The sequence below is a fragment of the Mytilus galloprovincialis genome, chromosome 14, assembly GCF_965363235.1.
Source record: "Mytilus galloprovincialis chromosome 14, xbMytGall1.hap1.1, whole genome shotgun sequence".
In the NCBI taxonomy this organism is placed as follows: domain Eukaryota; kingdom Metazoa; phylum Mollusca; class Bivalvia; order Mytilida; family Mytilidae; genus Mytilus; species Mytilus galloprovincialis.
The window spans coordinates 15,422,165-15,445,348 of NC_134851.1; the positions used below are offsets into that span (position 1 = coordinate 15,422,165).

The 23,184-nt window shown below is 30.9% G+C and overlaps 1 protein-coding gene across 5 annotated transcripts in view; it reads right to left on the reverse strand.

The window, feature by feature from the left end:
- The window catches only part of LOC143058785 (uncharacterized), a 163,793-nt gene that overhangs the window by 72,030 nt on the left and 68,579 nt on the right, over positions 1-23,184 (reverse strand). For 2 of the 5 annotated variants that reach the window (XM_076232229.1, XM_076232225.1), the window contains exon 1: positions 8,627-8,732. The exons of 2 other annotated variants lie outside the window; for them this stretch is intronic. In XM_076232229.1, the coding sequence (XP_076088344.1) occupies positions 8,627-8,719 (93 nt within the window). In that variant the 5' untranslated portion in view covers positions 8,720-8,732. Of the gene's footprint in view, positions 1-2,094; positions 2,242-8,626; positions 8,733-23,184 lie in introns of those variants that run through there. One more of the 5 variants, XM_076232232.1, reaches the window with a different exon arrangement.

Consider the following 23,184-nt stretch of genomic DNA (forward strand, 5'->3'; position numbering starts at 1 on the left):
TTCCGCCAAATTTTGTTCTTGCGATAAACATTTGTTTCGCAATATGTCGCTTAGATATTTGGTATATGATATCGAACAGTTTATGCGCTTTTGAAATTTACCCTGCGTAACCGAATACTTTTCTTTGTAGGAGTTATCTCCCCAAACACTGTTTTCCTTGTTAGCGCATCTCCTTCGCAACCGTAAAAGATTACGACAAATTTATTTTATAAAATTGCTCGTTATATCCTTCGCATGATTTGTCCAATTTCGACCGAAGCAATATGAACGCTCCATATGAGAGTTATTTCCCTTTTTGTATTTGAAATTTTGAAATGTATTTTAAACTGGAACACCATAAGTGATAGAGACCTAGGATCTTTTGATTTGAGGTCCTTGGTCCAAAAAAATGAAAATTAGGTCAAGGTCAAAGGTCAAGGTCATATTCTAATTTTTGAATTTGTCTTATTTTCACTCATTTTCATTAACCTTATAAGATATCGACAAATTATTTTTACTAAATTGTTAGTTGCGACATGTCGTAACGTAATAATTTTGGTTGAAAGGGTGCGTAGACAATAAATGGGAGTTTTAGACCTATCATATCTAAAATTATGCGTTAAGTGATATAACTTATTTACCATACATATTAGAGACCTAGGGTCTTTTGATTTGAGATCCTCAGTTTGTGACCTTGAAATTGAGGTCAAGGTCAAAGGTCAAGGTCATATTCTAAATTTTTGATTTTGGCTTATTTTCACTCATTTTCATTAACCTTATAAGATATCGACAAATTATTTTTACTAAATTGTTAGTTGCAACATGTCGTAACATAATTATTTTGGTTGAAAGGTTGCGTAGACAATAAATATGAGTTTTAGCCCCTATCATATCTAAAATTATGCGTAAAGTGATAAAACTTATTTACCATACAAATTAGAGACCTAGGGTCTTTTGATTTGAGATCCTCAGTTTGTGACCTTGAAATTGAGGTCAAGGTCAAAGGTCAAGGTCATATTCTAAATTTTTGGTTTTGGCTTATTTTCACTCATTTTCATTAACCTTATAAGATATCGACAAATAATTTTTACTAAATTGTTAGTTGCAACATGTCGTAACTTAATAATTTTGGTTGAAAGGGTGCGTAGTCAATAAACGTGAGTTTTAGCCCCTATCATATCTAAAATTATGCGTAAAGTCATATAACTTATTTACCATACATATTAGAGACCTAGGGTCTTTTGATTTGAGATCCTCAGTTTGTGACCTTGAAATTGAGGTCAAGGTCATAGGTAAATTTGACGTTCTAGATTATGACCTTTGCTTGAAATTCATATCTATACATCATAAAGCCATAGGAATTGACATTTTAGACTGATTTTTAATATTTTAATATCAAAATAGATATTTACTGGTGGAAAGACCTTCAATTGTTCTCTGAACAATTGGTTTTTAATTACTTTATTTTAATTGTTCCTTCCAGGAAGCAATATCCCGGACATATTTTTCATATGCAAATGAAGTGACCTCACGTGCTCAATTTCCGTGCTTTTTTGTTGATTTTTTGTCAATTGCTGACAAACAGGTGACAATCGTTGAACTTCGGCGTCAAAACACAAACTTTAATTACCTGCCATATTTTCACAACAACACTGACCGATTGAAAAAAAAATTGACGATTATACGAAATGTACACGAAAAAAATTATAAATTGGTGCACAGAAGACTAAGTTTATGATGTTTGTATGCATTGGTTCAAAAATTGGAAGAACATTATTTTTCATCGGTGACTCGTTTCTTTAATGACTTTAAGCATTGTATCACAATCTTAATATTTGAGACAGTTACAAAGCATACAAATCAAAACGTGAGCTAAATAATTTTTCATACCAGAACATGATATTTGTGAGATGCCCAAATGAAGAATAAAGTCATTTATAATGAGTCAAAATGTCTTGCACAAAGTCTGGAGTGTAAAGCATATAATGTCAGTTCTGGACTTTTATAGTAATTTAAATAAAAAGTCCCCTCCCAAGACATATTCTAGACCCTGTTAATTTGAACCCTTTGATTCCATGTTAAACAAGTTTCCCTACTGTTTATCAATATACTCACAGCTTAAGTAACAAAGATCACATTATCCCACACTGAAACTCAACATTGTATCTCACATTTGACACAATTATAAAAACCACAGATTGATGTCAAGAAATCAAACTGTATCTCCTTAGTCACAATACTCAGATTTAACCTTTTCTGTAATTGTCAATATTTATCCTAAGAAATTATAAAATTGACTCCACTAAGTCCAAGTTTTAAAAGAAATGTCAAAATATTTAATTAAAATTACAATTGAGATATTCTAATGTATGACAGTCAATTGTCACTTATGATGAACTTAATTTAAAATCCTTTACTAAATAACATGCAGACACTGACGAGTCTAAAAACACAATATCAAACCAGAAAATCAAAGTTTAACAAACATCGTGACTAGGCTAATTTAAGTCCAATTACAGTTGAAACTAAAAAGTTTGAATTTAAATCAAGCAAAAAATTCTTCCTGACTTTTTAAATGTTGTCATGTTTTAATGTTAATGTTTTTGTGTTTTACAATGTAGTCATTTTAGATTAAAAACATTATTAGAAAGAATTGACCCTCAAATATATCAAACAGACTAAGTGTGTCGTCAAATATGTTTCCTTATTCTAATGTTAACTATAACATCCACTTGCCTCTAGCTAGATTATAAAATGGCTGTTTCAAAGTGTGGCTGAATTTAAGAGTCCAAGATTTATAATACACAGAGTTATCCATACAATAATACAGTTGAAGGAACTGCCTTAGTAAAAAACATCCTTAAGATCACAGATCTGAGATGCAATAAATATCTTATATTAGATTACCTTTATTACCATACAGATAAACCTAAGATTTAAATGAAAGATGGCCAGCCTCAAAATTCGTTTCTATTCTATTTCAAACAAATTCAATATACACACAAAATAATCCAAATGAAAAATTATTTAAGAGTTAAATTATGCAGCATATTCTAGTTGATGTGCAATGTACTTAGACAGCATACCAGAAACAAAAAAAATTGTCATTTGAAAATCCATGAATATTCACAAAGAGGCTCCAACACTGATGCCACTATAAAATTACTCATAATAATATTAAATGTTAATTTGGAACAAGGCCAATAATCAACTTGGATTTAACAGCATTATAATTATTATAGGGAATTAGTGTCCTAACTGTAATTTACGATTGAAGTTTAATTCACACTTATTATTTAAGTTTAAATTGTATTACTAATACTTTTAAATCATAATTTCTTCTGGTGTTAATTGTCTGACCATTATAAACACTGAGAACAAAGTTTAATTGGAGTGGATGTACATGAAACTTATAGTCCTTTGAAATTTTCAACAAGGAATTAAGATTAAGTCTTGAGTCAGGCACCTGGGGATCTTATATGTAAGCCTTTAAGAATACTATGTTTTTCACTTATATTCATATGAAGATAATTTTACATTAGCAGTACCAATTTACTATTTTTAAATAATAACTTGTAATTGAATGTCTTCAATTCTTCTATGAATCATGATTAACCTATGATAAAGTTAACTTGAAAAACAATTTTGGTCAAAGGGAATTAACTCTATTTTCAAAAATCAATTATTCAAGAGAGATAACTCTGTCAAATTTTTGATATTTTCAAGGGAGATGACTCCAAGAAATACCCAATTCTATGTACATGTATTTGGTTCAGACAATTTTTGTTTCACAGTATGTACCAACATGCAACATAGTAAATAAGATTGAACTGTACTAATTATTAGATAACCTTCATGCATAAATGATATTATCTTATAGATATTACCTTTGTCAAAGTCATATCATGTTTAATATTTTGAATAGTATCCAAATTTTGTCAAACTTCAAAGTCCATTTAAGTACAAAGAGAGAATATGGGACACAAAGGGAAGGTTTGTGCATGCAGGAATTTGTAAACAAAAAATATAATGTTGCATGGACACATAGTTAAAGACCGACATAACTGGGTGTACTACAGGTGCTTCAGCATGAAACTTCAATAAAAAATTCTTTTCAAAATGTAGCATAGAAAAAATACTTTAACGATCTTTTTAAGGTTCCATAAAGACTCACGAGGAAACCTAGATTTAAAAAAAAATATTAAGGTTTGAAACAACGATTACAAAAAATATACCTTGTTTGTTAAAGCTTTGAAAATATAAAAGATAATTTTAAGACTTACATTACAATCCTCCAAATTTTGAAAGTTAAGAACTTTATCATATAGATATAAAGGAGCTATCATTAAAATGGACCTGCAAAAAAAGGTTATCCTCATACCCCCTAGATATGTACAAGTTTAATGCCTCTTTGTTGATAGACTCAGGTATCGTTAACAAAGTTTAGAAATCTGAGATACCTGATGAAAACAATACGATGTTACATAACAAGTTTATGGTTTTTCTTGTGGTTAAATCTTAAAACAAACAATAGTGATTTGTATAAAACTAGGTCAAACATTACATAACTGATGTGTTGTTAAAATAGAGCAGGTTGTATTGTGTAAGAACATAATTCGTCATTTTAACAAAATTGTCAAATAAACATAAAATTGAGAATGGAAATGGGGAATGGTTCAAAGAGACAACAACCCGACCAAAGAGCAGATAACAGCTATGATCTTTAGCAGTTAAGTCAATATAGAATGTACAAAACCCATAAGTTAGCCAAGTCTAATCAATATCTAATTTCAAAGCCCCTTCAAATTTAATCATCTTTTAAAAGATCCAATGCACAACTTCATTTTTACTTTCGTAACATATCAAAGGCACAATTACTCTAGTGTTTAATCGTCAGGTGTTATACTTTTGAATGCATGCACAATAAAAACACATTTAATTTTTATATGATGCAAAATAAATTATCTTACTACACCCAGGAAACAGCGACCTATAATCAGTAATCTACATATGCAGATAACACTAAACAGTGACCTTATTTGATATACTTAAAGGAAAGTAAGATCTATGTATCCATCTGCAAGGTTTGAAAAAGTTGTACTAGATTTTTAAGTCAAAGAAAGGAGATAATTTGATTTTTATACAGGAAAAAAGTTGCACTGGATTTTAGTCAAAGAAAAACAAATCTTTGAATTTTTTACATGGATAAAATAAAGGGAAGGTTTGTTAAAAACTTAATGGCATAAAGATAACTATCACTTTGATTTTTAGTTATTTGAAAATTGCTATAAATCTTTACAGTGTAATTTGACCTAATGTTTAACAGAAAGAACTTCAGGGTCAATAGAAACTTCAAGGTTATTTTCCTTAATGAGTCTTTGATCAAAACATGGAAACTTACACTATGTTAAACTGCATGTAGATATTATATCAGCTCCTTTGATCTTAACTTAATGCATCAGGTTTGTGCAAATTAAATTCTTAGCATTTGTTTGTTTAAACATGGATGAAAATTACACTTTATTAATTCTGTGCATCCAAAGTTTTTTTTTGGATTCAAATTCATTTTGTTTTCAGGAGAGAATTAACAAAATAAACAGCTGCGCCATGAGCGCATGATACGCCCGATGTCTTGTGTGGAATTTTTATACAATAATCATAAATAGTTTCTTAGAAAGCTTTAAGCAATAACCATATATTCTTTTTGAGACATGGCGGGACATGTGAAACCCCCACCATGTTTTTTTTTTTACAAAAACCTAAATACCACTAAAAATTTTGAATCAAAACCAAAAAGTATACAGATCTTAAGATTAATATAACAAAGAAGTGTGTAAAGTTTTAAGCAATAATCATCAATTGTTTTTGAGATACGGCACAACATGTAAAAAACCCCTCCCTCTTTTTTACAAAATACTCAATAACTCAAAAATGAAATTTTGAATCATCATCAAAAAGGGGGTATACAGATCTTTAGATTAATATAACAAAGACATGTGTAAAGTTTTAAGCCATTATTTGATTATAATCTTATTTTCACCAAAAAGTATACAGATCATTTGACCATCATAAGAAACACCTATATTAAGTTTCATGAAATTTGGATAAGTCGTTCTCAAGTTACGGTGCGACATGTTTACGCCGGACGGACATACGGACGGACACAAGACATTTGTATACCATAATAGATCCCATCAAAATTTTGACAGGCGGATACAAATTTTTTGTTAAATCAAATATGCATAAAAAAAAAAAAAAAAAAAAAAAGCAAGAAAGCAAGAAAAATATTGACTATTATATTTTCTCTTAATCTCTTTTCAAAATTTTAGCTTATCACATGCTTTTGACAATTGCAGTCAAGTATACCAGAAGGGGGGAATATCAGTTTATATATATATAATGTTTTTCAAGAACTAAGAAATATGTAAATTACAATTACAAAAAAAAACATTTTATTGTCTTCAGAATCCTTTTTCCTGTACTTTATTGAAAAAAATATTTTTCTAAGATTAAATTTGAAAAAGGAAATTGTGTGTCCAAGAGGAAAGCCTCCAAAATAAGTGGTCAGTCTGCCTAATACCGAAAATAACAATTATAATATGTTGTAGCATACCTTAGTGGACACATAATAAAGTCTCATCTTACTACGAAAATCTAGTACTATCCATATACAGTAAAATCCTGATTTAACTGAATTAAAATCTTTCCATTTACAGTGAAATCCTGATTACACTGAATGGACATGTTTGTCAGGAGTTAACCAAGTCTATAATTAACAATATTTATATATAAATGTTAACACATTCCTCCCTGCAACATGTGTTGGACTTACACAAACTTATAGTAGCTAAGTTCACAAGTGTTACATAAATTTGTAGCAATCCAGCTGAATGATTTTTACACTAGAAATGCTTTAACCAGGTCAATATGAACTTTAATAACAAAATAAAAAGATGCGGTATGAATCTACAACAAGCATTTTTCATGTCATTTTAATTTTGAGATTATAATTTTTCGCTACTTTTTTTTTTATCTCACAAATTATCTTGTAAGCGAAAACCTTCCTTGTCAGGTTAAGCACACAGGTCCTTGTCCCACTGTAGAAAATAAACCTATGCATTTTAGATTTTTCAACCTCAGTTCAAAGCTCACCTCTCTAAAATTATGAGGTCAGTTTTCCCTGGTTTTTGACCTTGTCAAATAGGATTAACTGTTGTCAATAAACAGCAATATCAACATTTAGACTACTTATATGCACTTTGAACCTGCTATCCTCCTTTTAAAGGTTAGCTCTTTTAAATAAGGTCAGTTTTATCTGGTCTCAAGGTTGACCTTGACATAAAAATTAGACTAAATGCTATTCACTGAATGCTCCACACTAAAAAACAATAAACCACATCAAGACTCTACATGTATTCACTTTATCCTGAGTTCCTCAATTCAAAGGTCACCTCTCTGGTTCCAAACTTGACCTTGACATGCAGGTTTGTCTAGATAATGGTCACTGAATTTTTAAATAAACATGATAAAGAGCAATAACCAACATGAAGACTCTATATAATGGCACTTCGATTCGAACCTTAATTCTTAAATTCAAAAGTCACGTCTCTAATATAAAGTCAGTTTTTTCTAGTCACAAGGTTGACCTTGACATACAGGTATGACAATATGTTAGTCACTAAATGTTTGAAATAAACATGATAAAGTGCAACAACCAACATGAAGACTCTACATATTTAACCTAATATTACACAATATTCAATAAAAAAAAGTTATTCAATTTTGACATGCATGTAACATACTGTATTTACAACAGCATTGGCGACAAGAAGTCTGAGTTTAGTATGGAAATCCTTCCACATGCAGGGAAAGATAGATTATACTAAGTTGAAACTTTTGTCCAGAGTTAACAGGGTTTGTAATTGACAATATTTATACATTAATACGCGCAACATTCCTGTGTGCAACATATGGCTGAAGAAATTTACTACTGTATGTATTGGTATAATGTAGTAAATAGCAAATTATAACACGGCTTCTTTAATATTGGTATTAAAATATCAGTATGCCAGGGTTACATAAGTAACTTTAAGTGATAGAATTATTTCAAGAATATTTTAATGTTTAATTAATGCAGCAAGATTTACAAATTCCTATTTATATCAAATTGTTAATAGTGGTAAAATTTATAGAAATTCCAGATTAAATTTTTAGTTATGTCATCTAAAATTGTAAGAAACAAATGTCAAGGTCAGTATTTTCAAGTTCCTAGAGCAATCAAAAGATGCATTCAAAGTACTAAGTCCATCACAGAAAAAGTTGTTGAAAATATGAAGGTTATTGGTAAATAAAAACTTGATACATAATTTTTTCCCTATTTCATGGTAATTTTGCTTTAACTTATAATTAGAACACCTATTAAACATGTCCTTTCTTATTCATTGAAATTAAGGGCTAGTCCAGCCATTTTTAAAGGGGGTTCCTAACCAAGGAAGAAGCAGGGATTCCAACCATATGTCCTAATCTAGCAGCATCAACCATAAAGCATGCGTCATAAACAGTTACTTCAAATCAATGTTAAATTTTTCATTGAGTAGGCCAGGAATTTTTGAAACACATGCATAATTTGAGATCATGCATGTAATACCTCATATTCTATACTGGAATCTGTTGACGAATCAGAGTCACAGTTTGGAAATGTGACCCGTTTTAATGTTTCTTCTCGTCTCTTTCTAGACATTCTCAATTTACCCTGTAACACAAAGCACTGGTTAACAACGTAACCTAATGTGACAATTATTAACTAAACAGGTACTATTGAGAGAAAGCATCATCCTTTTCAATATTACAGAGAACATTTAGAGCATTGTGATTGTTACTTTTGATCCTTTCAATACGTTTCCAATGATTATACATTATTAATACTACAATGGATATACCAGTAGCTAGCTACAACAAGATTTATCAAAATACCATTTTCTGTTTGAAGAGATGATGTGGTAGTGTAGTATACAGAGTTGAGAAATCCATCGTTACTTTCAACACCCAGACTATTCACTTTCCAAAAATATAATCACTTTTAAATACCAGAATATATATACACTACTATAAACATGCTTTGAAAAAAGAAATTTAAAATAAAACATTTTAAAACCACACTGACTTGTCAGAATAACACAACTTAACATACTGTTTCGTATTTTCAATTTTATATACATCAAAGAAAATTTGTATGTTTTGATATCAACCATCATAAGAGTTATTGAGTAGAATTCTGATAAAATTACAAAATACTTGTGATATGATGATCTACAAAACTTTCAATAATGGTAAAACATTCTTTTCACACAGATAACAAAAAATAGAATCTTGAATATTTTTCAATAATTGAAATTACAGCTATGATGAGTTGTGAATTAAGATTAGTATTAGATAATCTTTACAGAGATATGAAATGTTTTTACATCACACTTTAGATAATGACAGATGTACCAGAAACGTTTGAATTAATGCAGAACTATCATAATCTACTCAACAACCTCAATGATTGTGATCAGAAGTTTGTGGGAGTTTCAAATTGGGGCGGACTTCAGATTAATTTGTGATTAAAAATAAATCTTAATAAATCCTCTGGATCCACCTAATGCAATTAGACAGCTTCATTGAGTCTGTTATTTTAGACTTTATTCAAAGTTTATGATCATTTGAAGAATTTTTTTTCATGGATGGATATTCCCATATTCTTTGTTTTTCTATCATTAAGCAATGCTATTAACATGATTAATAAGCCTTATCACAATTTGCTAGGGTTATTTTTCTAGGTTTATTTCCACCTAAATATTTCAAAATAAAAGGAATAAAGCAATCCAACAATACAAACACAATTGACCAAAGTGACAGTTTCTTCAGAGAACCATATCAACATCATGCAGAACTATACAGCAGTCTATAGCAAGTCGTTGACAAAATATTCAAACTTTTGAATTAAGGTGGTACCTAACACTACAGGGAGATAACTCTGTAAAATCAGCAGAACGTTTTAATGACATTGTGTTCATATGGGAATATTAAGCTTCTCAATGATCAAAATAAGTGTTTGTCAAACTGCTATATAACCATTGTAATTTTTCTGATTAAATGGTTGGTTCAAATTTATTGAAATTTTTATATTTTTGTCAAAGGGTCAAAGTAAATACTTTATAAATACTTAAATAATGAGCCAAATTAATTTTAGTTCAAGTGTTAGGTACCACCTTAAACATGATATACTGAATGCTTGATCAAAATATTTGAAAGCAAAGATTATAAAAATATATGTAGAAACATTGCACTGAAGAGACATAAAAAGAAAAGCCAAATTCATCTAAGCTCAACTTTAATCTCTCAGGGAGTTGGAACCTTCTCATTAATCCAAATTTCTTTATTTTTACCATCATCCAGAGTACTGAAGAACTGACTTTAGAGCTATAAATAGTTTAATCAATACACATCAGGGAGATTTGTTCTGAAGATTCTAACTGGAGATACCTTCAGAAGATGTTGCAATCTAACTGCTATTAGTTACGCCCAAGAAAGTTTTGATATATCAACCAAGGTGTCTACAGTTCCAGATGGTTGATCATCAAATCTGATAATCTCTTTAATCTGATAATCTCTGCCTGATTTAAACACCCACACATAATTAAACTTGTATTAAAAGTGCTATTTCAATCCTAACTGAAGTGTTTTCAACTTGATTATCAATAATTCTGAATTTGACAAGACAAGATGTCACTCTGATTCAAAAGAATATATATATAAACCAGAAAGACTTTCAATGACTTAAAGTATAAATTTTGGTTAAAATGTTTAATTCAGTATATGTCAATCTTGTTCAAAGCTATAAATTTCTAAGAATATAAACCATAAGGAAGAAATTACAACAGGGATTTACTTTCTTAAAAATTTATATTTCCAAAGTCACCTCTTTTTGCACCAGGCCCCTGGCTCACTGTAAATGGATTCTGGATACTGTGAAAGTACTTTTATTCGTGGGGTACCAATTTTCGTGGTTTTCGTGGATGACTTTATCCACGAATTTAAGTGTCCAACGAAATAAAACAACCATTGTCCAAATCAAGACATGGAAAGATCCCCATCGGTAGGTTTGACCACTGATATGATCTAGAGAATATATTGAATAACACCAAATCTGATAATACTTTAATAGCAGTCACAGAACTACAACCGCATGCAGGATTATACCCATTTCATCTTTAATAACCTAAACTGTACAACTTTTGATCCTTTAATTCTCATAAAAAATATTTTTCATCGATGAAAGTCAGATTTCCGGTATTGATATGTTAGTATGATAAAGTGTTCATTTTATATCCTCATAGTTCTCGTACATATGGAAAATAATAATTTCATGCTGGGCTTGATTTTGATAAGAATTATTTGACAATTCAAGATACGTTAATAGCATTTGTTTATGTTACTATTTTCAATAGGTGACATGTTTATGGCCTAATTAACACCTTTGATGGTCTTTAATCTGTTGATCACTTTATCATGGGTTAATAAGTGTTATCACTACGATTTACACGGGTCAATGTTTACTCTGCAATTTCCTTCAATCCAGACTATTTGTAACCTTCGTTTCTAAAGGTTTAATTTTTCAATTTTTTTTTAGAAAACTAAAATCCACGAATTTAAAAACCCACGAACATGTAAATACTGCTCAATCCACGAAAATTGATACCCACGAATTAAAGTACTTTCACAGTATTTGTTTTTTTGGTGTTTGGGAAGGAGAAGGAGCTCAACCCTTACAATTCTTAGATACACTGTGCCATTTTTGAGTGCAAACAAAAACTTGGATTTTATTTCAATGTGACCTTAAGTACATTTTAGTGGCCATATATTTCAATGGAATTTTTGTACTAGGTGTAAAATTGTCTTGCATTCAATCTCTCTCCATTCTCACTCTATATCCAAAATATATATTCATATTTACATTTTTCGTTATGCTATGTTGATCCTCTTATAACTCTGGCAATTATTATATAAACAATAAATACCGCAGAAAAAACTTTTTGTTTGACTTATATCTGTTACAATAACAAATCTTACTTATGCTGAAGAAAATACAACCCAGGTCACCTTGTACTAATTAAGGTAAGTATATTATATGTCATTACTAATTAACCTGCCTACACTAAACAAATATCAATTAATCCACCTGTATTATAGCCAATATCTAATTAATCTCACAGATTTACGCTCTACAACAGTAAAACAACAAATGAGATGCTTACAAAAAGTCTGTAAATGTTTGAGAATTGGGTTGTTACATTAAATTTAGAAGCCTACAAAACAAACTATAATTACATCTTTTATTTCATATTTGAGTGTTCCAAAATCAAAGTCCAATACATTTACATGTCATATAAGTGAGAGGTTTAGCTAGCTATAAAACCAGGTTCAATCCACTATTTTCTACATTAGAAAATGCCTGTACCAAGTCAGGAATATGACAGTTGTTATCCATTCGTTTGATGTGTTTGGACTTTTGATTTTGCCTTTTGATTTTGTACTTAAAATCCTTTTTGAATTTTCCTCAGAGTTCAGTATTTTTGTGTTTTTACTTTACATGTGTATACAAGCACTTGTATTATGGTTGATTTCTATCTGGCTAAAAGGGTACTGGTATGTATAAAGAGTGTGGAATTCAGACAACAGAGGGAAATTAAGTCCATCATAGAGTTACATTTAAGAATATACCTAACTTAACATCTAAAAATATATGAAATTCCAAGCCAGAATTATTATCTTTTGAATAGAATAATTGTAATAAAGAAAATATCATAAATGATCGAATGCAAGGCAAAAATGCATCAAATTATTTGGCTTGAGAATGTTATAAGCATTACATATAATACAAATCAATTATCTGTACTTTGGCTTAAAAGGCCTACTGTGGTTTCAGAGTAGCTTTTTGAAAAGTTTACAACTAAATAACAAAAAAAAAAAAACAAAAAAAAAAAAATCAGAAATATGAACTCAAAATAAGCATCGGTATTTTTAGAGGCTTGAGTATTGAATTCTCAATGTTTCACATTCTTTTTAATGCAACAGTATAGCACATAATAACCTTTTCTTACTTCACAATGTCACACAGTACAACTTTACATAAACCAATTACAACCAAACAATTTCTTGTTTAATCTTTCTTATTCAAATATAGGAAGGATATATATTGTACTTATTTGTATGTTACGCAAAGTCATATTGTAAAACCTGGACTGGTCTTTAGTTTTGGAAGAAGTTTCTACAAGTAAATGTTTATTTGCTTATTTGAATCAGTATGATTTTTACAGAATACATTGAATTCATATACTTGCCAAATTGTTAGATGGGGTATCTGCACTTTAAATGTTCTTTCCTTTTTAGACATTTATTTAAATGATAGAAAATACTCCAGTCAAGAAATACAAGACAACTGATTGGTACCTGTCATTTTGACCGTTAATTGTGAACTTTATTAGCCAGGCTCAGCTTTTTATGAACATATAGAGATGTACTCTTCCCTTTAATCGGTCATTTAAATGATTGAAAATACTCCAGTCCAGAATAACAAGACAGCAGATTAGTACATGCCATTCTGACCGTTAACTGTGAACTTTCTTAGCCAGGTTGAGTTTTGTATAGACATAAAGAAAATGTACTTTTCTTTTCATCTGCCACTTTGATGCATTAATATATTCACTTTATGTATATCTGATATTTATAATTTAATCTGTCATTTCAACATAACAATAGATGGATAACACAGCTTGTAAACGGAACAATAATCAGGAAAAGTCAACGGCCATTTCACCTTATAAAGACAGAGGATGGAGCTCAGGGGTCTTTCAGTTCAATTGTATTTGAATGAAGAGACAAATGTCACCTTTTAAGAAGAGGATGAAAGCGGAGCTTTCAGTTCATCTGTATTTGAATGCTTAGGCAAATGTATGTGGCCTTCAGACTATAAAATCATCTATATTTGAAGGCTTAGGCAAATGTATGTGGCCTTCAGACTATTAAATCATCTGTATTTGAATGCTTAGGCAAATGTATGTGGCCTTCAGACTATAAAATCATCTGTATTTGAATGCTTAGGCAAATGTATGTGGCCTTCAGACTATAAAATCATCTGTATTTGAAGGCTTAGGCAAATGTATGTGGCCTTCAGACTATAAAATCATCTGTATTTGAAGGCTTAGGCAAATGTATGTGGCCTTCAGACTATAAAATCATCTGTATTTGAATGCTTAGGCAAATGTATGTGGCCTTCAGACTATAAAATCATCTGTATAAATACTTATTAACATTTGTTAAATAAACAATAAGTTTAAAGGTCAAATGCAATTGTAATAGATGATTAGTCATTGACAGAAAATGGGGAAACTTCAAAATAGCAACAGTCAATTGACCTTGGATTTATCTATTTTTGGATAGTATATAAACTCTGGTGAAATGAAGCACAACATGTATTTTTTTTTCTTTATTCTCGTTATTAAAGGTTTGCATTAATTCTGAATGTCAATTTTGAAGGAAACTTGTTGAATTTATCAAGTAGTTCACCTCAACACAAATAATTCTCCAAAGTTAGCACCAATAAATACATATAATAATTCACTGTCAATTTTTTAAACAATGTATAGAATCATAAGAAATAGAGATCTCTTCCAGGATTTTCAAAACATTGTATGTCATCATTTCAAAGCAAGCTTTGCAAAGCCTAAGAGAGGAAATGAGGCCATAAACAGCCTACTGAGTACACATATTCTTGTGACTATTTCAAGATTTAGACTTCCCATAGAGATCCTTAAAGTCTGCCCTTTATGACCTCTTATTAAATTATAGTCATCTTCATCACCTTACAGCTTCTATACATCATTAATTCAATAATAATAACAAACATTTCTATGACTTTGACTAAGTATGTCCTTAATAACTATACAAGCTGTAGCAACATGTTGGAAATGAGAAAGTACTGGTGGTTACATTACTTAACCTCTGGATCAAAGTAACTAAAGTGCAAATGTTTGATGAGTTGAAGTTCTCTAAAGCTTGGTTAAAAAATGCATTCAGTTTGGCTGACTTATACCTGATTAACAAATGCTTTTAAAGCACCAACAAATGTATAAAAACTCAATAGAGTATATCCCCCTCCATTTCATCAAAAATCTCTGAATGACAATAAAACTTTTAAAGCTTTCACAAACAAATACGACTGACAAAAGAGATCCAAAAGATACCAGAGTCGACTGACAAAAGAGATCCAAAAGATACCAGAGTCGACTGACAAAAGAGATCCAAAAGATACCAGAGTCCACATTCAAAATCATAAGTCTAAAATGAAATGACAAAGCCCCATGGCTAAAAAAGAAAACGACATTCAAACTCATAAATCTAAAATAAACTGACATTAACCAATGCTAAAAAAGAAAAAGACCTGGACTTTAACAAACAATACAACACAAAACACAACATAGAAAACTAAAGACTGAGCAACACGATCATATATATCGAACCCTACTAAAAACTAGGGGTGATCAAAGGTGCTCAGTGTAAGGAATCATGTTAGCTAATGTTAGTGGCATCAGTCATGTTGCTCGAACTGATGATGTGGCATCAGTCATGTTGCTCAAACTGATGATGTGGCATCAGTCATGTTGCTCAAACTGATGATGTGGCATCAGTCATGTTGCTCGAACTGATGATGTGGCATCAGTCATGTTGCTCGACAATTTTCCATACGCCTCCGGGTGTGAGAATTTCTCGTTGCATTGAAGACCTGTTGGTGACCTTCTGCTGTTGTCTGCTCTATGGTCGAGTTGTTGTCTCTTTGGCACATTCCCCATTTCCATTCTCAATTTTATTCAAAGATACAGACACATTATAATATGTCAGATTAAGTTCTCAACCTGAACCCTACTTTTTATTCTCTATGAACATTGATCAGTAAAAAACAAAAGTGTATGCAAGATATCATTACAAACAAATCTGTACAAAACTACTTTTCAATTATACTGGTATAAAAGATAACCACAAAGTGAAACATCATTATATAACTGTATAAATGTCTTTGTTGAAGTCAATGGAGAAATGAATTGATCTCTATACTTAAAGTACATACCAGCAAGAACATCCTAATCCAGGTGTTGCTTTAAATTTGTAAGAAAAATTCAATACTTCAAAACGTATTGAAGATCTTCAATAAGAGTATACAACAATAGCATGGCACTGCAAGATACCAGTATTTAAAACAGTCACGGTGAGAATTATAAAGATTTACCGATTTTTGCAACTTTTTAATTTCTAAACCTTATTCATCAAAGCTATTTATAATCGGAACTCTCATCGGAACAATGAGAATGCACTTCAGTAAACTTTTCTGGAGCTTTGAATCAAACTCTGGAGCATCTCTCAGAGATGAGGAAATAAGTCAATCATGTATAGATTGTCAATATTTTGTGTTATGTTATACAATAAGAAAGATTGGTTTGAACGAATGTTTAGACAGCTGACTTTGGTGAACCAGAAAATATAAGTACACACAAATATGTTAACATAGATATGACTAAAAACACACAAATACGATTGCTCATGGATTATGTAAGTCATATAAAGCACTTGTATATTATTTTTTTTCCGCAAGAAAAGGAAAAGAGAAATAAAATGTATTTCTATATACAATGTATAACAATTGATTTTTTTAAAACATGTTGCTCAATTTTGAATCTGAATTATAATTGTAAATACAAAACTGGGTTAAAATTCAATTAACAAAATATGCTTAATTAGTAATTTAATTTATCTCTCAGTCTGGAGTTATGAAAGTTATAAAAACTTCAAATTATTGCTTGTTCATTTTGTAGGAAATATTCTTTTTTTACTGCCAAACTTTAAATGATGGGAATTAGGATCTGAATTAATTTATGCTTGTCCATTTTACAATATTTTGTATGCAGTTTTTATCAAGCACGATATTTTGCATGGAAAACCTTTTGAGGAAGCTGTTAATAATCAATGAAAACTAACCTGTTACTTTTATTAACATCCAAGCAAAGACACAATTATATCCTCCAAAAAGCACCATATAGTTACCCTACTATAGTTTCTTATATAATGACATTGTCAAAACACAAACATTCACCATGACGACACACTTATTTCTTCTTTCATTCCAACTAGATCAAAACATAAATCTACATACTGTACAGAAAATGATGAATGCGACTGTCAATAGAACAAATTCTCTGATGTACTATACAAATCTATACCATGTTCTGTGTGACAGTATGGGATCTATAGTCTATTTCTTATTGGCCTAATGCACAGTTTTCTCTCCAGATGTTCAAAGTAAGATGAAAGTGAGATATAAAAGAGTGAGTAAGGTATACAAACACAAGAGTGACAAGAGATGGAAGAAGGCCATCGCATTGGCATTGGGCAGGTATGGAATCTATAGTCTATTTCTCGTTGTTATCAATATTGTTATCAATATTGTCATCAATATTGTTTCTCTGTGAATAAACTGTTACAAAATAATACAATCTTACATTGAAATGCAATGCAAATTTGAATTGAAAGTTAGCAGATCTGTAGAGCCTATTTCTTTAAATTGTAACACTGCACATGATTATTATCACACATTAAAATTGAGTAAAGTAAGTTTCCCTAATCAGTGGCGGATCCAGGGGGCATCAACACCCCCTTTTTTTGACGATCAAATTTTTTTGAATATGGACATATGATTGAACCCCCGCCCCCTCCCCCTTTTAAAAATACTGGCTGAATAAGTTTATCACTATGTTATGGCAAAATTTCATATACACAATCCTGTCATTCTTTCCCCCTTATGTGATCAATCGCAAGGTTTGTACTTACATGAGCAATGGGACATGTGCCACATGTGGAGTAGGATTAAGTGACTTTTCCAGACTCGTAACTTGAGATTGCCCCCCGTTTTGGTGGACTTTGGGTTGCTGAGTCTTTATTTTTTAATTTTTTTTTTTGGGGGGGTACCAGCTGTCTATATGTTTTTTTTGTTTTTTTTTTGCCATGGTGTTATCTGTCAATTTTTCAACTTTTTATGAGTTTGAATATCCCTTTGATATCGTTAACCGATCTTTTATATTATTCTTACAACATGCTTAAAATACATTTATACAGTATTTCATCAGATCTTGCATTTGTGATTCAATTTTTATTCTTTGGTTTCATATAAGAATTTTCGCGTGAAACTACTTGTATTTTGTTAATGATAACTAGATATCATTGAGATGGGAGCCATCTCTGTAGGCCCCGCTGTGAATAAAAATTGTATCTTTACCATAGGACATGGGTTTGTCAACTGAAATCAAAGTTTTTGACCTTGACCTTTGACCTAGGAAGTTGTAAATAAATTATGACACACCCTTTGGTGTTGGTTTATAAACATGTCAAGTATAAACTTTGAAATGATAACGGTTCTCAAGATATAGAGCGGACACGATCTTTACCATAGGACATGGGGTTGTCAACTTAAAATCAAAGTTTTTGACCTTGACCTTTGACCTAGGAAGTTGCACATAAATTGTGACACACCCTTTGGTGTTGATTTATATACATGTCAAGTATAAACTTTGAAATCATAACGGTTCTCAAGATATAGAGCGGACACGATCTTTACCATAGGACATGGGGTTGTCAACTGAAACCAAAGTTTTTGACCTTGACCTTTGACCTAGGAAGTTGTACATAAATTATGACATACCCTCTGATATTGGTTTATATACCTTTCAGGTATAAACTTTAAAATGATAACAGTTCTCAAGATATAGAGCGGACACAATCTTTACCATAGGACATGGGGTTGTCAACTGAAACCAAAGTTTTTGACCTTGAACTTTGCCCTAGGCAGTCGTTCATAAATTATGACACACCCTCTGGTGTTGGTTCATATACATGTCAAGTATAAACTTTGAAATCATAACGGTTCTCAAGATATAGAGCGGACACGATCTTCACCACAGGACACAGGGTTGTCAACTGAAACCAAAGTTTTTTTACCTTGACCTTTGACCTAGGAAGTTGTACATACATCATGACACACCCTCTGGTGGTGGTTAATAAACATGTAAAGTATAAAGTATGAAATCATAATGGTTCTCTAGATATGGAGCGGACACAAAGTGTTACGGACAGACGGACGGACGGACGGACGGACGGACGGACGGATGGAGGGACGGACAGACTGATCACTATAGGGCCCTAATTAAAGTTACAATGAACTCATTTATGTGTGATGTACTTAAGCTGCTAATGATAATGTGATTCTACCAAGGTACCATTATGTAAGGTAACTAATATTTAACCATCTAATACAGCTTTACTTATACTTTACTGTTTGATGTCCCTATTACTGACAAATACTCAGTCTCATTTGTGGAAGAGAAAATTTGTAAATAACAACATCAAACATTTAACCCTTGCTAAATTCCTTTTTATTTCTTTTATTCACTTTTGTTGTTTTCAATCTGTGCCAAAATTATGCAGTTGGAGATCAAGCATTAAAATAAGATCTTTGTTTGAAATTAATTTTGAGTTTTTGTATATATATACATGTAGCATGATGTTCATTTGCAATTAATTTTAAGTGTTTTATATAAATGCTTATACCATAAAGTCAATAGCTCAGATTCTGAAGCCCTTACATTGATGGTAAATGTTGGGTCCTTACAATTAATGTGCAATTTATTTGAAAGTTGTCTCCCTTTTTAAGTGGAAAACAATTCATTGTCTGTGCTTTATTGTGCAATTACCTAATTTTATGTTCACACCAAATGTGCATTCCTCTTATTTTACAGCAGCAATTAGTTACTCATTCAAGTTTATACATAGAAAATAAAATGTTGAATGATTTGTAATGCCTACTGTAAATTCATTTAAGTTTATCAGTTCAAGGGAAATAACTCCCATATATATATTCTTTGGTTCTTTTGTATGCACATACATTAATCAGTGGCAATTAAAGGACAATAACTCCCAAATAATCTTTTTTCAAAGTTCTTTTGCATTCTTTACATTATCAATTCCTTCAAGAAATAAAGGCAAAAATTGCCAAAAAAAAATTGATTATACAGACATGAACTTGATTTAATTTTTTCTGATAATCATAAGAGAATATCAGTTTATATATATATATATATATATTGGGAAAAAAATATAGGAGAAAGCTGTAACTAATTTAAAGCCTACAACCAAGTTCAAAATGATTTCAATACCATGCAGATAAATGGGTGGTAATTAATTCTTAGGAAATTAAGTGTAAAAATAAATATGTAAATTAGCTCTATTTTGAATGTCTACTGGCTTTTTCACAACCCCAATTTACTTTGGAATTATCAGCTTGTACTCTTGACCATACGAAATAACGCAAAACTTTACATTTGTATCTTAAAGTCATAAGAAACGAGTGACTGGTGAAAAATAATGTTCATCCAATTCTTGAACCAATGCATGTATATATCATAAACCTAGTCCTCTGTGCACGATTTTATCATTTTTTACGCAAATATATCGTATAGTCGTCATTTTTTTTTTCTATCTGTCTGTTAAGATTTAACAAATATGGCTACTCATTAAATGCCGTGTTTTGAAGCTGAAGCTTACCGATTGTCACCTTATAGTAAATAATCAACAAAAAAGCATGGGTATTTAGCAAGTGTTTAACATATACAATCAGGTAATTGTTTATTTATGCGTATTACTCTCACCGGATTTTTACGAGGAGGGTCACGCTTAGGTCACTATGCATACGGAAAATATGTCGGCGAATTGCTTCCTGGCAGCAAGCATTTAAAAATAAGTAAACTTCTTCTAAATGTGGACAAATTAAAGAATTTTCCTCAGAAAAAAGTATATGTACATAAGTTGTATAATGAAAACTATCCATTTAGTTTAAAAAAAACATATGTATATTTTTTTTTAATTTGAGGTTTCATATGACTTTAACCATTTTTAACATATGGAGAAACTATTGTTCTTGACAATATGGAAGAATGCAAAACTAAATGTGTTAATATTATAACATATGTAGAAACAGATTGTAATATGTCTCATTGTAAAATTATGTAACAAATGTGTTAATGTTGTAAAGATTTTACAAGTTACAGCAGAGAATGTGTCGTTCATTGATACATGCTGTCTGCAGCAATTTGCTTTGCAGTATTTATAATACATCACAAAAATTGTCAGAGAAATGCATATCATCAGAAAGTAAATAATGGACAAACTATATACAAGCAATTATTTCTTCTGCATGACATTATCTCATCAGAAATGAAACTTAAATGACAAAACAAGACAGTATCCTTAGTAAGCAGACTATCATTTTCTATGTTCAGTGGATCCAGAAATTGGGCTAAAAACTCTAATTTGGTATCGTAATGAGAAATATCATATCATAATTTTCAAGTTGATTGGACTTCAACTTCATCAAACAGTTCCTTGATTAAAAACTTTAACCTGAACCTTGACCAATAACTTTAACCTTAACCTTGACCAAAAACTTAAACCTTAACCTTGACCAAAAACTTTAACCTTAACATTGACCAAAAACTTAAACCTTAACCTTGACCAATAACTTTAACCTGAACCTTAATCAAAAACTTTAAACTGAACCTTGACCAATAACTTTAACCTGAACCTTGACCAATAACTTTAACCTGAACCTTGACCAAAAACTTTAACCTGAACCTTGACCAATAACTTTAACCTGAACCTTGACCAATAACTTTCACCTGAACCTTGATCAAAAACTTAAACCTGAACCTTGACCAATAACTTTAACCTGAACCTTGACCAATAACTTTCACCTGAACCTTGATCAAAAACTTAAACCTGAACCATGACCAAAAACTTAAACCTGAACCTTGACCAATAACTTTAACCTGAACCTTGACCAATAACTTTCACTTGAACCTTGATCAAAAACTTAAACCTGAACCATGACCAAAAACTTAAACCTGAACCTTGACCAATAACTTTAACCTGAACCTTGACCAATAACTTTAACCTGAACCTTGACCAATAACTTTAACCTGAACCTTGATCAAAAACTTTAACCTGAACCTTGACCAAAAACTTTAACCTGAACCATGACCAAAAACAGGCAGGAATTAATCAAATCTACAAAACTTCATACGTCCTAACCCCAACCCTTATTTTTTTCCCCTGGATCTGCTTGTTACATGTATGCTAAAAATGCATATTACTACAAGAAACAGACTATAGTTTTATTATACAGATGTCTAAAGATGAGATAGTTATTTGATGTGATACCAAATAGATTATTTCCATCTCGTTTTCGTTAATCAAGTCATTCAAATAATCTAAATGAAATTTACGTACTCTGAAAAAATAGCATGCAGCCAGTTTGGATCTTACGTAATGGTCTAATTAGTCCTATTTAACTGGGAAGTGTTTCCAGAATATGTCTTTGAAGTATGCTGGAAGCCCCATACCTACCTTGATTTAATTAGTTTATGATTAACTTATAAACCAAAGCATTATGTTGTCGCTGTTTGTATGGTGCATGCAAGTTGGAACACAAATATCAGTACCGAATCTTCTTTTAATAATGAATCATTGTACATTAAGCTGCCGATCTACATTTTAGGTTTCAAAAACAAGACTTATAATAATGACTTATGATAAGAAACAATACATCATAAGATTGGGAAATATTCAGTCAAATTGGAATAAACATACTTTCAATACTGGATTTAAAACAAAGAACATTGCAAACTTTAGGTATATATTCATCTCTAAAGCTATAGCTATTGTAAAGCTAGATAAAGAGAACTCTGTCACATGACCTAACATTCAAGTTTACAATATTTTGATTATTCCAGATTGATCGTCCTTTTTTAAGAAACTCACCCTAACTTAAACCCAAACTATTATAGTCAACAAAATATATTATAAGATCTAATTTTAGCCAATAAATAAAAATAATACTTATGATGATCTTTGATGTCCAAATGCTACCTTTTTTTCCATCAAACTAGTTCAAAACTTCCCTTAAAAACATTCTGGAACCATCCTTGCATTTATTATTGTTGAATATCAATTATGAATCCTTTAAAAGCAGGAAACTTAATGAGATCAATCTGAAATATATAGCCC